This window comes from Vespula pensylvanica, chromosome 9, assembly GCF_014466175.1.
Source record: "Vespula pensylvanica isolate Volc-1 chromosome 9, ASM1446617v1, whole genome shotgun sequence".
NCBI lineage: Eukaryota > Metazoa > Arthropoda > Insecta > Hymenoptera > Vespidae > Vespula > Vespula pensylvanica.
Genome location: NC_057693.1, coordinates 1,219,744 through 1,236,833, shown reverse-complemented (window position 1 = coordinate 1,236,833; position 17,090 = coordinate 1,219,744). Strand labels below are relative to the sequence as shown.

Sequence of the window (17,090 nt, the reverse complement as noted above, 5' to 3'; positions counted from 1 at the left end):
AATCTATGAAATAAACGAATAGATTATCTCTCATACCTGAAAGGCTATGGTATTAAATATAATAAGAATTAATCGAAGTTGCCACTTTGCTTTGTAGGATCTGTGCGCCCATAATCTATGTGCTCCTGCTGTGATACCTATACCTGAGCACTGGTAAAGTATGAAGGCTGAAAAAATATTATAATGTATATTTTTATTTCGTTAAAACTTTAAAATACATTATAATCTTCTTACGAAATCGTAAAAACATTCGTATCGCGCGTTAGTGATCATGTAAAATATACTTAATTCCATAAGTATCATATACAATGTTCTGAACAATCTAAAAGATCGGAACACGCTGGGAGAAGTGAAAAAAAGGGAGAGAGAGAGAGAGAGAAAAGAGAGAGAAGAAAATATGTGCGTGTGTGTATACTTACCAAAAAGCGTTGTTAACAATTTGGCGGATGTGAGTGCAAGATAGACGCCATAAATAGCACCGATGTGTAGTCCGCTAAATATCGCAACATTTCTCCAAACTATACGTCTTTTATATATTTCTTTTTCCTTGTTTATTTCGACTGGTTGATCCTCTATGTTTTCTCCTTCGAACAGAACTCCCGTAGGGCTGCTTGTGATATTCGGTGCCATATTTGAATTTATCCTTAAGAGAAAACAAATAGAAAAAAAAAAATAAATAAATAAACTTAAATATGACAAATACGATAGAACGTATATAAATAAATATCGAAAGAAACTACATTCTTAAATATGCATTTTTTTCTTTTATGAATTCGTAGAAATTTATTTTTATATCCTCATCCTTTCTCTTTTCACTCTCTCGAATGAATAGTACAATGTCGGACGAGTATAATACATTATGTTATAACTTTTATTGTTGTTGCTATTTTCTATAACTGATATCCAAGTCAAGTTTGCAGTTTATCGTGTGACACCGTGAAGGTTTAAGAGTAGATTTGGCATTTTTAGTTCGAGACAAGCAAAAATCGAATTGTAAAAGTCGATATCTCATTTACTTTAAAATGTATGAATTTTTTAACCTTAAGGTAATATATATATATACACAGATATATATGAAGAGTCCTGTTTTTATCATGAATAATATATTCAACACGCAATCCTGAAATATATATACGCATGGAATGCTGATCAAACTTTATCCCCTCGTGATATATTTTGAATGAAGCTAAAATAGTTTAAATTGTTGCTAAAATGATTTACATATTTTTAAAGCCCGAAATTATCCATTTTTGTTAGTTTTGGAAAATTTATTATCGAAAAAAAGAAGAAGATAATAAACCTGTTATCTATATAACCTTTCCTTAAAAAAATCTATCTAAACGACTAAAATATTATAACGTAACACTGATATCGACTCCACGTACATTGGGTCATCATTTTTACGTCGCAGACATGCAACATTCGCGATCGAAATATGGCAATTCTCAGCGTATTTCGTATATATAATAGCAGAGCTGAAAATTGCATATCTCTCAAAATAATCGAGCTTTCGTTTTTTTTGACTTTTATTACTTTTTGATTTTTATTCGTCTCGTTTTAGGAATTGATGCAGTCGAACATTGATGCCACAGAAATATGATACAATCCAAGATTATAGAAAATGATCGTAACAGTTAGTCATCTTTTAATTTATTACGTACGTATATACACACAATATGATGTAATACTTTAAAAAGTCTTCTTTTTAGTATCAAAACAAAAATAAAAAAAAAAAAAAAAAGATGCAAGATTATAATTAATCGACAAATAATACGATCATTTAATAAAGTCAAGGTTACAAAATATATACGCTATACTAATGCATAATAAATTAAGCAGAATAAATGTAGAAACAATTGTTTGTAAAATCGATCGATACATATTCCATGAAATTACGAATGTAGAAAATTCGAATAAGCAATGTAAATGTGATTGCGTATTTAAAAATAATTATAAATAATTATAAATAAATGTAAATGTAAATCACGTATTTGATGTTAAGAATGCTTTTGGATATCAACGTGCTATTAAACTATTCGTTTGCCTGTTGCATTCGCGAGAAAGAGGACAAATGAGAGAAAAAAAAAAGAAAAAAGAAAAAGAAAGAAAAGAAAGTGAAAACAAACGAAATGCTCGAATAAAAAATGGAAAATACAAGTATCATTATTATCTAAGACGAACGACGAGTGAACGAAGCTTTTCTTTCTTTTCTTTTTTTTTTTCCATTTTAAAATCGACGAAAAATTTCTAAAATCAAGGATAGGAAAGAAACGAGAAGGAAAGGGAGAATTTCTTCAGTGATTTTCGACAAGGTCACGAAGCTCCGATCGAGCGGTATGCTAACTGCCGAACAATAGGTCACGAGAAACTCGTGTCACTTTCAACTTGTTTTCTTACTAACAGATAAGAAATGAATTTAGTAAATATCGATATTATTTATCCTTTCGCGGATATAACTTATATCTGTAAAATAATGATTTAACAAAAAAGAAAGAAAAAAATAAAGAAAAAGACAAAAGAAAGAAAAAAACCATAGCTTGAAATCATTTAACATAAAACAAAAAGGAAAAAGAAAAGGAAAGAAAAAAAAAGTGGGACGGAGAGAGAGAGAGAGAGAGAGAGAGAGAGAGGGAGAGAGAGAGAGAATAGAAGAAGAAGAAAAAAGGAAAAATAAAGGGTCCATTACGAATAACAAATATTACAATATTCACCGAAATGATTGATAATTGCTACACATCGTGACAACTTCACTAGCATCAAATTAATCAGGTATCTTTTGTATCCCATAACAACGAAAAATTACACTCTCACGAATTTTTCATATATTCGAATACGTATCCTTGAGCTTCACTATGTCGTCCCTTTCTTCCTTGTAAAATTTTTCACGATTAAATGACTATTCCTTTCTCTCTCTTTCTCTCTCTGTTTCCGTCTCTTTCTCTGTCTTTCTCTCTTTGTCTGTCTCTTTCTCTTCTCGTTTTAAAGAGCTTCTGAAAAGTTTACATATCACGACGATAACTGCGACGAAGTACCTCGTAAACTGGCAGGATTCCAGAAGGTACTGTACGTTAGAGAGTGGACGAACAAAAAACAACCCTTTCTGTGTTACCACGCGATTTCTACTCAATCCTGCCGACCCACTCTGCTACTGAGAGTGTGACGAGTTTGCGCACATCGACGAATATCCTCCTCCCCTCCTTTTTCCTTCTCTATTCTTCGAGAAAGACAGAGAGAGAGAGAGAGAGAGAGAGAGAGAGGGAGAGGGAGAGGGAGAGAGACACGACATCGAAATATTGTACGTAATAGTTGTCGATCGATCGAAAAATTCATCTGTGTACAAAGATCGAAAATATGGAGAATTCTTTCGATAATAGATAATTTAAAAACAAAAAGAAAGAATAAAAAAAAAAAAGAAAAGAAAAGAAAGAAAGAAAGAGAGACCCGCGAGTATGTTTCCAAGAACAACTGCAAGGACTCTTACGTAATCACTGCATTGAAAATTTTCTTTTATATTTGAAATTCTATAGGAATTATTACGTTTCATGTTTTTTGCGTTTCTTAAATGTAAATCTGTTCCTTCCTCCCTCCCTCCCTCCCTCCCTCTCTTTCTCCCCCTATTTTTAGATTTTTTTAATTTCTCTTATTTTTATGCAACGCATGTGAATATTTAAACTGTTTGTAAATAAGAATATAAAAATAAATAATTACAGCTTGTAAATATAGTAAATATAGCACCGAATGAATAATTAATCGAAATTGCTTATTAATATATAAAATGTTTATAATAAAAAACAAAACAAATCAATATTTCAGATATGATTTATAGAAAAAATTTTGTATCACTTTGGTTTAGAACATTAATATATTTTAAAATGTAAAAAAGATTGCATAAGAAGAAGGCTAGTTAAGATAATTTATGTACATAATGTATATCTAATTTTAATTACCCGATCATAGGATTATTAAATAAATTTACAGATGTAAATTTTTAACCTTCACTACTATGTAATCGTTTTATTGTCGCAAATACTTTTCCTTTTCTTTTAAATATTTCTGAGTCATGCTTCTAATGTATTTAATTAACAAATAAAGGCCAGAGTGCGAGAATATGAATTTTAAATTATAAATGTTTTGCGTACACGAATACATAATACATCCAGGACTAAAGATACTAAAACCAAAGATAGTGACAATATAGATATAGATCTTAGAAAATTTTATGGAAAATTATCGTAATACATTTACTTATCTTAATCATTATTTCAAATCGATATAACATACGAAGATATATATTGAAATCCATTTCAATGTACTTGTTTTGTTAATATATCTTGTATTCTTTAAAAATTTAATAGAACGACGATTATGATCTATGAACAAATGTGAAACAATTCGAAATGGAATAAGACACTGCCAAAGGTCGTGTTTAAAAAAAGGGATGGATAATGTTAGTAACTGCATGAGATGCAATGAATAGCAAACTCTTCTCACTGATGACATGCTGGCACTGTTTTATATGTTTAGACGTTATGATTGTGGCACCTCGAAAAATAATATCTATCGACTGCCAGTTGGATCTCGTAAGAAGAGTAACGAGGCCTTTAGGCGCAGACGCGTCGTCATTGGATAGCCTCCCCTTCTCACCCTTCTCAACCCTTTACAGAGGGTGAACCTAACCAGTGTCACTTTCGAAAGTTCTCTCGGACGATCAGCTGACTCCCACGGAGACTACTCTACTTCTTTGTCCTTGTCTACCGAGGCGAACCTTGCTTTGACGTTCTCTTGGGCCATTTATTTTCTCTTCTCTCTCTTTCTCCTTTATTTTTTTTTTTTTCTTTTAACGTCATTATCGTATTACATATTGTACTCTCTTCTTTACCCTACGTGCCAGTCGATCGATAGCGTTTTCCTTTTTTTTTTTCTCGAATTAGTTATTACCCCTTATCAAAGAGACAATTAACGTAAAAATTTGATTTTATATATAATTTGATTTTATAATCAATGTTTCGTAATATATTTTTTCTCATAGATTCATAAATCTTTAAATAAGATACTGGTTTTATATAAAAAGCTTTATTTCTATCTCATACGCATGCTTAATTATACCGAGGAGAAAAAAAGGAAAAAAAAAAAAACGAGAAGAAAGGATACAATCGTAACCTTTGGAAATCAATTTCCGTCGAATATAAATAGTCAATTAAATTTAATTATTTGTTAAATATATCAAATATATTCTACGATCTTCAAAAATTCTATTCAAATAATAATTTCCAAATTAAGCAAATCTTTCTTTCCTTAATTATAGAAACTCGATATTTCGATGTTTATACGCGATGAATACTGTTTAATTTCTAACTTAAATTAAAGTCTGAATAATATTTGTATAATCGCATATATATTTATCAGTCATTTTCCAACATGTATTCATTGAATGAATCATTAAATAACTAAACAATCATAACTGATGAAAGTTTATTTTAGAAATAAAATACATCTGACTTATTTCTTTCAATCTCTGTCTGTCTCTCTTTCTCTCTCTTTTTAATTTTTCTTTCTTTTTTTATTTTGATTTTTAATCGCGTTTTCCGATTTCTTATTTTAAATTCGACTGATATGAGTCAATAATCCTTGAAGAGTTCAGATCAACGTCCGCTTCCGTATAAACGTCCTCGATAGAGGTTGACCATATAACGTATAATATATATATCGTGCGCGATATAAAAGCAGACAAGGTCGAGGTTTCGGACGATTACATTGCTCTGGTCGTACGATTACTTGGCAGTGCTCGTACGATGGAAGAAGAAAATAAGACGACGAGCAGAGGAAAAGAGAGAGAAAGACAGAGAGATATAGAAGGGGAAAAGAGAGAGAGAGAGAGAGAGAGAGAGAGGAAGAGATGGTGGAAGAGAGAGAGGGAAGTAGGGAGTAAGAAAGAGGGAGAAACAGAGAGAGAGAGAGAGAGAGAGAGAGAGAGAGAGAGAGAGAGAGAGAGAGAGAGAGAGCGAAAATGTCAATGGCAAGGTTATCTAAGGCCTTGCAACGAGCTCGTTTATGTAACGAGACAACTGGAGCATGTTGGTGGTGGTACTTATAGAGTGATCGAACTTGTAATTATAAGATAAAATTCAAATAATTATATTTTTTTATAAATTCAAGAATATATTTATAAGAAAGAATTTTATAATCAAAAGAAATAGTATATTCGAAAATCAGACGTAATCTTTACGTAATTCGATTTTGGCTAATGAATATTCATCCACTATTTTATATCCAAATAAATAATATCAGCATTTTTTTTTTTCTAATAGAGTTATCGAACTTGTAATTGATAACATTCGAATAGTTATATTTCTTATAAATTGGTGGAGATATTCATAAGAGAGAATGTAATTCGAAAGGAATAGTATAATTAAAAATTAGATCCAATCTTTATATAATTTGCTAATGAGTTAGTCAATAAATATTTGTCAAACTTTATCCATACTTTATATTTGAATAAATGATACTACTAATTTTTACTGAATATTCTGACATTATTTATCGGTCAATCCCAATACTAACTTTATTATATTTTCTTTTTATTTTATTGAAATGTAAAATACTGAATAGTTTTTATTGATAAACTTAATAAATGAACTACGAATCTTAATAAAGGTCGTAAATAAATGACTTAATGATCTGTACATACCACAATAATATGTATATATTTTAATAAACATAGATTATATATATATATATATATATATATAAATAAATAAATTACATAATGACCTGTTTGTGCGCGCGTGTATCAAGTTTTGGAAAAATTGACTCGTTTTTCTCCTACTTAAAAAGAAGATAAACTCTCGTTAAATCGAGAGAAGAAAGTTTTGCCTCCGTTCCTTCCTGATTATTTTTAAGAAGCTTATTTTATGAATTATGCAAGAAAGTAAAATATGTTTTATCGAAATATTTTTATTATATTGGACTTTATTACGATAAGGATAATAATATTTGGAATTTTGTATGTTTAGATATTATTAATGTTGCATATCACATTGTACAAAGTCAGACAGAAATATTTTTGATCAATTATTTTTATGTATTGATGACGCAAAAATCAATGTTACTATGTAAATGAAAAAAAAAATAAAAATAAAAAAATAAAAAAAGAAAAAAATAAAAAAAGAAAAGAAAGAAAAATAAAGCATAAAACAAATAGATGTTTCTAGTAAAAAGTTTGTTGTCTTTCATTAAATTTAAAATAAATATTCACTTAATACTAACGTATGGTCACCTTCACGATAGGACAAAAAATATCTTCGAGAAAAGACATTCACTATTATTCCATTCTCTTCTAATAATCTCGATGTCAATGAATACCACTGCTTGGTAATCTTCTTCAGGAAATGACGAAGAACAGTTTTGAACCAGGCACTCGTTTAAAAGAGAAATTGCAACGGTACCCGACGTACTCATATTATATGTATCATTATTACACCTATAATTCATCTGCTATGTACATAACATATACGTACATAGATACATATATATGTATGCACATGCATGCATACAAAAATAGCTCTTTTGAAAAGTTCACGATAATTGAGCGACGATAATATTTTAAATAATTCAATATAATAACTCATTCCGAAACGGAAACGTAAGATTTTGACGTTTGAAACAAAGTCAAATTTGAAATGATATTTACTCGTAAATAATAATACGTTAGAAGAGATAGCTGGAGAAAATTGCACGGTAATTTTTCAATTTGTTACGATGAGCTGATCACAATATCGTTTTAAGTAATGACAATAAAAATATGTGACAGCGATAGAGAGAGAAGGAGAGAGAATAATTATTTCGCAAAAATTTTTGAACCTTGAATTTTTGTAGGTTTTATAACTCGTGGAAAAAGAAAAAAAAAAAAGAGAGAGAAAAAAGAAGATAAAAACAGAGAAAGGGTAAAAAAAAAAAACAGAAAAACAGTAAAGAAGAATCTCGAAGAGAAAGCTAAGTGTTTTTGTGAAATATGAGTCGTTCACAGTTCAAAGTAATTAACTCTGAGTTAAGAATTCTCCTATTTAAATTTGAACATTAAAACATTTGATTGATGCTTTATGCTTTTTTCTTTTTCATATTTGAAATACATTTCTTTAAAAATTTATATGCTAGTTTAAGAATAAAAAATAGAATAATGTCTATAACTTCTTTAATTTTATCTACTTTTTATTTCACGGAGTTGATCGATTTGATAAAAACGAACGGCTTATACGAAATGATGCTTTGAATTTTTCATTAATGTGTTTATGAATTAAATAAATATTTCGAAATAAAAATATCTTGATCTATCTCGAGGGGGAAAGAAAAAAAAAACATACGCAGAGAAATAGGAATATTAATAATTTAACAGTTGAAAAAATGATTAGAACAACCAGTGTGTGTATATACACGCGCGCGCGCGCGCACGCACACGCACATCTGTTATTTAATTATGTACGTATGTATCTTAGCTAGGCCTTCAGCTAATTATGCAACTAACCTAAAATATAAATTCGAGCTTCCGTTAGACGGTAAGTCAAGAAACTTGGACGTGAGAAGGGAAGATATGTTGGCAGTGGGACAGAGTAAATAAAAAGGGAAAAAAATAGAAAATAAAAAGAAGAAAATTAAAAAATTAAAAGAAAAGAAAAGAAAAAAAAATTTTGCAGTTAAAACGATCGTCGTTAACACAGGTGATCGATCCATTCATTAAATACGATGAAGTATCCGCCGAGGAGTTGTCGAAGTGGGAAATATTTTTATAAAAGAATATGATGACGGATAAAATATAAAGAGGAAAAGAAAAGAAAGAAAAAAAAAGAAAAAGAAAAAAAAAAGAAGCGATAAATGGATAGTAAGATACGCTTAAGAGAGCACGATGGTCTCACCCGAGGTGGTACGGACCAATCGCGTCGCTTCCTGCTACTCTCGCCACTCGTTGTAACGAATGAGAGAGCGCAAAGAGCAACAGACGAGACGTCGCGCGAGTTTGTGGCGTTCTGATTCTAACGTTTTAGGTATGGCGCGATATAGGTATGTAAGAGGGGGTAACACGTAGCACAATGAACGAAGGAGAGAGAGAGAGAGACAGATAAAGAGATAGACAGAGATAGAGATAGAGAGAGAGAGAGAGAAAGAATTATGGCGAGGACGGTTCACGCATGCGCCTTACTCATTCTTCTAAAGCACACGTGGGGACATAGTGAAATACAACAAAACGCGGGCTCGAATTTTTTTTTGTTTTAAGCGTACGTAATTACCAAACGCGTAATATAAATTTTATTCGTTTCTTTTGTCTTTTGAATTATAATTTTTACGCTTATTTTTGTTTATTGCTAAAAAGATGATTGGTTACATTTGATTTCTTTCTTTATGACAGAGTAAAACACGACCGAAATTATTTTTCCCCTTCCCATTACGAAAATCGTGTCTTCTTGTTTTTTCTCTTTTGTTCTTCTTCTTCTTCTTCTATTTACTACTATTTTTCTCTCGACTTGGACTCTTTATTTGAAGAGTATCATACGATACACGTGTCTATATACTTGTGTATGTGTATGTGTGTGTATATATATATATGTATGTATATGTTCTTATCTACGTTTTACAAGAGTGATGCAACATTTGCAAATAACTCATTAAAGTACACGAAATTTCTTGGGAATACCATATAATTTATATCGAATATATAAATTATAATTCTAAATTAATAGTCCAATTTAATAGTCGAATTTGGCAAGAAAATCAATTAAAAGCGTATGCAAAATTTGAACTTACATTATTATTTTGTTTTTCTTCGTAACGACGTATAAACTGTAGATTGTAAACGTTTGGATTTGTCAAAAAGAAAAAAAATTAAAAAGAACAATGTCTATTGTTATTACGTTTACAATAAATTTTAAACAACACAACAAAGGAATTTATTTCCATCATCATTGTATCACGCAACAACCCATAGAAAATGAGAGAATAGTCATGAATTTAATCGATACGGCGTACGCTCGCGAATCCAGCCACATATGTGCGCGCGAATATGATGTTACGTCCACGTGAATATCGCGTGGATATATGTGCGCGCGCAAGCACGCATCACGAGTCCGTGATAATACTCCGTAACTAAAAACTCATTTAATCCGTCGCACTATGCTGATCACGTACACGTATGATCTTTTTCTAATAAATAAATAAGTAAATAAATAAATAAAAAATATATGCATGTATCTTTTTTTAAATGTGTATAAATATATATACACATATATAATTTATATATAATTTATATATAACTACGTTATATCCATCATAATTCAATATTATATAAATATTTATTATGTTATAAATATTTGTTAATATATAACTTGTATATATATATACATAATATAGACAGACTGTAGATATACTCTAAATAGAGAATATACACACAGCAAACGTATATATATATATATATATATATATATATATATATATATGTATGTATACACATTGTATGTGAATGCGTTTAAATGTATATATTGAGAAATGTTCATAAGATATATAATATATTAATATAATTAATACAATATGTAATAAACATTTTGAATATATGGCATACTTCTTTTTCTTTTTTTCAAATTGAACATTTGTTCGATATTTTCTTTTATATCATATCACAATGTATATTTTAAATGGTGTACAGTTAGCCTACGTGATTTTTCATGGATCATCTTGTCATTGAAAGCTAATTGTCATGACATAAAGTAGATAATGGAAGTTTTAATAGATTGAAGATAAACAATATTTTTCTAAGTAAAGCAACAATAACACAAACACACATTGCATATAATATATATAATATATATATATATATTATATATATATTATTCCGTACATATATACATACATATATATATTTTGCAGTTTATCAACATCTTACAATTATCTTATTTAGAGAGCAATTATGATTGTAATATCTACAACAAGTAATTTGTTTGATACTTTTTACGGCTTCTAGAGTACATTGACTAATCAAACCGGTTGTCGAGAAACTCGTTATACTAAGGATACAACGAGGAAATGTTCCCGATCGATAAATGGCACATGGAAAGCTTTTATTTTCGTTTCGTTTTTCCAACTTTCGTCTTTTACTCGTTCGATTATAAGAGGGAAAATAAAAGAATGAATAATAAAACAAACAAAATTATCCATGCAAAGTAATAATGTAGATGCAACGTTAACGGTGATTATTGCAAAGAAAGTTGTAAACGTAACAAATATTAGATAAGGTCTCTAGCGTAATTTCCCTTGTCGTTTTATTACAAGCACCTTTCCTCTTTTAGAGCTATCCAGGAAGTATTTGCAACTAACTTTCGCCTCTGACGACACTAGAAATTATTACAACGTCACGTCGTTACGTAGAAATATACGAGATATATATATATATGTATTTCATTATGTTATATATATCACATTATACATATATTATATAATATACATAACAATATATATTACATAATGTTATATAGTATATATAACATTTATATAATATATAATATATATATTATGCAATATGTTATATATGTATAATGTATAAATATATTTTATTTGTATATATTAAAGAATCTTTTTTTGTTCAAGGACGTCATCGTAAGACGCATAACACTTATTAGGCATACAATTATGTTTTTATTTTTTCCTCTCTCTCTCTCTCTCTCTCTCTCTCTCTCTCTCTCTCTCTCTCTCTCTCTCTCTTTCTCTCTCTCTCTCTCTCTCTTTTTTATCTACACGCACACACATTTTTTCAAAGATAAATTCAGTTAAGTATTAATTAAGATTTCGAGAAAAATATCAGGATGAATACATGTGTTTCTTGCGTGCTCAAATATCAAATTCGCATGAAAATGATTCACCGACAAAACAATTAAATAGTTATAACAATTACTTATAATAATCAGATAAATTTGTTTATAATACGATTATCAATCCAAAAACTTCCTTTTATAATCTATTATTCTCTTTACAATGTATCCACGTTTTTCGTATCAATCATTAATAAAAAAATGAATATTCGTAAGAAAAATAAATAAGAAGAAGATTAACTCTTTTAAGAGTTAAAAAATATTGATAATTCTATATTTGAATAACATATAATTTAAACCTTGTTTTACACATTTCACTTCGATTTTTCTTTTGACCTTCTGTCCATAGTATTTTCAATACTACTTCATATAATTTAAACATTTTTTTATTTGGTCGAACAAGCATTTCAATTATTTATTTGTCATAGATAACTTTTTTAATATATAATTATGGAAAAAAATGTGCAATATGTTAATTGACTTTTAGTTGATGTTGTCATTTTAAAACCAACATTTATTTATCGGACAATTATATGAGCGTTTTAACTGCAGGGTTAAAACTTAATTGATCGGAACAAATCTAGAAAAAGAACAAAAACAAAAAGAAACTATGTTTCCAATATGACTAAATGCATATATATATATATATATATATATTAAAAGGACGATTGGAATTCTTTCTTTTGTAATTCTGATATATTTTGCATACGAATGCAAAGAAAATGAAATATTTAAGTTTCGACAGAACTCAACTACATAAGAAATTCAAGAACTGAAAATTTGACAAATTTTATGTTTGATCATGTACATTCGATGCCCGTATCCTCTTTCTACTTGTTCTGGCACAAAATCCATCAGCAAATTTTGTTATTTATATTTTAATTTTCAATTTTTTTTTTAAATACTTTACTATATAACTTTACCTCGTGCATTTTTTATAACAATTAGCATAAAAATGAATCTCATTATCTATAGAATAAAAAAAAAAAGAAAAAGGAAGGGAATAAAAAAAAAGGAGAAAAACTCGATCATTTAAAATCGATAGTTACAGTATAATAATAAGATTAATGAGTTATAAACATACGATTAAATGACTCGTAACTGATTAAATCGTTTAAATGATCATTGATATGCAAACGTATCGTAACCGTTTATAATATCTAAATATTTATATACGATCTGAGATTATCCATAATATAAAAGAGTCAATCATTTCGAAAATGAAATGTTTCCAAAGGGATTTTTGAAAGACAAAAAAAAACTACTCAAACACGTTTATATAAGTTCGTGCTATAGGGATGTCCCTTAGTGGTCAGACCGGAAAGTAGAGTGAACACCGAATATAACCGGAGGAGATATATGCGGGCTATAGATGATGTATTTACATATAAAAATGTACGTTACACATATAAAAACTACGATAACCAATTCTAGTACGACGTACGGATTTTTGTAAACTTCTTCTCTCTTTGCATAACGTTAATATCATACTGTCAATCAGTTTTACGCTAAAAACAAAAAAAAAAAAAAAAAAGAAAAAAATAATAATTCTCCTTCCATGTATAAATAGGTTGCTATACATATTTAATACGAAATGATTTTTATAGGAGTCACATATATTGTTTAATTAGTATTTCAAAAAGTTTGTTACTAGCAGACTCTCCAATTGTCGATGTTAAAGATTAAATTTGAAGCAACTGATATAAAATAAATTTTCATTGATATGATTAATAAAAAATCATCATTCTGCGCTACGCTGTACTAACAGAGTACTTGTGAACATACACGGTTTATATATGTATATACGTATATGGAGAAAATTGTTCTCTCACCCTCGGAATAAAGAGTGATATAATTATTTTATATTAAGCACTTATTTGACGTAATGAAAAAATATCACTAGTACGTACGTTTTCTATATAAGACGACGCGTTCTATTTCTATGAGAATTAAAAAAGTTATATTTTGAAATATATATTTTGTTACAATTCGAATTGAAGTAAACTATGTTATCGTTATCACTACAATTTTACGTATATCGTATTACCATTTGGTCTACTTTAAAACATGATTATAATACAAAACAACAATAATTACGGTTAATGTATTTGTCCGTGCAGAAAAGTACTATTTAACATGTTCGTTTGAAACTTACTACTATATAATAACGAAAAGAAACGCGACAAGCATCTTGTAATATTTTTATATAACACGTGTCTTCTAATAATAAAATATCAATTAATTCACATCGCTAATCTATATTTCTTTACAAATAAATAGAACAAAATTACTTATATAGTTATTTTCATTATAATTAAATAAGTAAATATAATTAGGTGATTTAAGGCGACGATGATATAAAACATAATAAAAGTCAGTACATGGATATAAGTACATATATTTTGCTATATATATATATATATATATATATATATATATATACTTATGTACGGACATGTGGATTTAATGTCTTTCGATTAAGATATAGATAATATTGAAACGTAAAATAACGACATTAAAAAGTCATTTTTACATTACATGTCAAGATATATCAATATAAATAGAATCCTAACTCTTATTCTTTGAAAAATAATTCGATTATAAAACGGATTAGGTCGCATATATGAAAAATAAGGAAATAAATATTGTGTGCATAGAATTTAAACGGAAAATACACGATCGATTTCGAATCCTTTAATTTGATTCTTATTCCAACGAGAAAATGGAATTTATTATCAGACAGATTTGATAGATTGGATATTGGCTTCTATAATTGTATCATGAAAATTTCAACGAGCTAATCCTTTATAAGATACGTGTTTTGATTCGTCTAAATTGAGAAATATTTCGTTTTCGACATTGATAAGATCTCGATAATTTAAAATCGAGTAAGAGCGTTTGAAAATAAAAAAAAAAAAAAAAAAAAAAAGAAAAAAAAGAAGGAAGAAAAATAAGATTAATAAATTAAATCGATGAATGGAAAAAAACGTTTTATAATTGTAAAATCTTATGCTAATTTTTACACTATACGATCATGTACGTAAATGCAAAAATAATATCTATGACGATATTACATTGTTAAAATTCACAATTTCATAATATCCAGCTTTATAATGTTTTACTTCATTAAAATTTTAAATATATATATATCGATATATATTTTCTCTGATATACTAATAGATGTGAATAAATACGATTAGGTTAACATAATTTTGCAAATTATCGCTAGTACGTATGTATATGTATATATCTTATGACCTACCAATATTCAAGCGTTATCTCAATTAGCCGATGAACAAAAAAGAAAACACTGATTTCTTATAAGAAATATCAAATATCATTCGTTATTCTATTTTTGATTTTGAAATTTCCGATGATATAAAAGATCATTAGATAATTATAGATTTCCTCGTCGTTAAATCGTTAATAAAAGATTTCCACCGTTATTATTGATCATTCGCAAAGTTTTCTTTACGAAAATGATAGAACAGTTTACTTATTTTTATAGGTTATAAAACCTATAAAAATAAATAGAGAATCTTTGTTCCACGTCGATTTGTTTACAATCGTATTTGTAAGGAAAGAAAAAGAGAGGAGGAAAAAGAAAGAAGAAAAAGAAAAAAAAAAAAAACAACAACAAGAAATAAAAGAAATATGAATTTTCTTCGAAGGACACGTTAAGCCTTACGTTGAATGCATACGTTGAAAATTTCCTTATTCGTTAATCGCGACTCGGTGACCTAACCTCTACGGACGACATTTGCGATTCGTGTTATGGCCATTATATTACAATAGACCAGGACTTTATGTGTGTATCTATGTCTATCTATTGTAAGATAATACATGTATATATATATATAATATAACCTACTGAGTTTACGCGGTATTATTGTTCTATATGTCCTTCGACGTGTTTCTACATTTGCCCGGCTTTTTTCTATAACGTACTAGAAAATTTTCTCCCCTTTCTCTCTCTCTCTCTCTCTCTCTCTCTCTCTCTCTTTCTGTGCTGTCTCTCTCCCCTTTCGATCCCATCGTATACTTGATTTCATCGACAGGTTAAACGACCGATCCCCATCGATGATAATTGCCCAGGATTGACAAGCACGAGAAGAGGAGGAGGGAAAGAGAGGAAGTGCAGATTGATTGAAATCGAACGAGAAACGCGCGAGAGAGTGAGAGAGAGAGAGAGAGAGAGAGAGAGAGAGAGAGAGAGAGAGAGAGAGAGAGAGAGAGGTAGAATATTTTTCAAAGCGAACAATTGACATCGTCCTCGTCGAGTTTTTTCGACGAAATGAATGTTTTCTAAAGACAAACGAACGGTATCGAGAGACTAATATCAAAACAGAATAAAAGAGAGAATGAGAGATGGAGGGAGAAAGAGAGAGAGAGAGAGAGAGAGAGAAAACGAGGCATACGAAAAAGGATAGATGGATTTGGAAGGACGGAAGTGATACGTGACGACATTCACAGCGTCGTGCCAAAAAAATATTTACCTATCATTAAAAGTGTAAAAAGTATACGGAATTTCCATCATTAAAAATAGACTCACCTGGCTCCTTCTTTTCTTATCCCTTCCGGTAATGGGTATTCTCTTTCTCTTTTCGTCAGTGAGCTTCTTCGTTTGTTCGTTACAGGTCACGCATGAAACGTCATGCGTGTCGTTGATTTCTCTGATGGCTTTTGATTTTTCTCTTTCAAATTGACTTGAAAAATGGAAGTTATTAAGAGGAAGTAGATGATGTCCTGTGGCTGAACGTTTCTCACTCTCTCCCTCTATCTCACTTTTTCTCGTTCGATGCCTGGGATCAAGGCAACGATGCAACAGCGCCGCAGAAACTGAGATGCCGGCTACACGCGGCAACGGTTAAATATAATTCCTAAACTGATGTGGCGCTGTAAGCGCTGTTTGTAGCGTCATCTGTTGACATTCGTGGAAAATATTGAAGAAAATTTTATCCAATGAGTAAACGAAAGAGATTAGAGGGAAATAATATTATACAAAAATAAAACGAAGGATAAAGTGAATGAAGATAATGGGAAAAAAGAGTAAAAGAAAATTTACACACATTTTAACTTGAACGAACGATTCATTGTTATCTGACTGTATCATTTAGACACATTAACTTTCACAGAATATCACGTGTTCATTTTTATATAAGCAAATAGAGTAAGTAATTATTAATTATATGAAGTTCATAGTTCGTAACAATTTCGTTCGGTATTAATTTGAGCGCTCGG

At 29.4% G+C, this 17,090-nt stretch overlaps 1 protein-coding gene across 3 annotated transcripts; it reads right to left on the bottom strand.

Annotated features, from left to right (window-relative positions):
• Positions 1-9: 9 nt before the first annotated feature.
• Positions 10-16,698, bottom strand: LOC122632023 (acyl-CoA Delta-9 desaturase-like). Of its 3 annotated transcripts, none has more exons than XM_043818407.1 (3): positions 16,402-16,698; positions 420-643; positions 10-167 (listed from the first exon to the last, which is right to left on the bottom strand). In XM_043818407.1, exons 2-3 carry the CDS (start codon positions 628-630, stop codon positions 31-33), a joined length of 348 nt encoding a protein of 115 aa, XP_043674342.1. In that variant the 5' UTR covers positions 631-643; positions 16,402-16,698; the 3' UTR covers positions 10-30. The 3 variants fall into 3 exon arrangements, with proteins under 3 accessions (XP_043674342.1, XP_043674341.1, XP_043674340.1); XM_043818406.1 differs by lacking the exon at positions 16,402-16,698 and adding an exon at positions 9,796-9,979; XM_043818405.1 differs by lacking the exon at positions 16,402-16,698 and adding an exon at positions 2,712-3,023.
• Between the last annotated feature and the right edge of the window lie 392 nt (positions 16,699-17,090).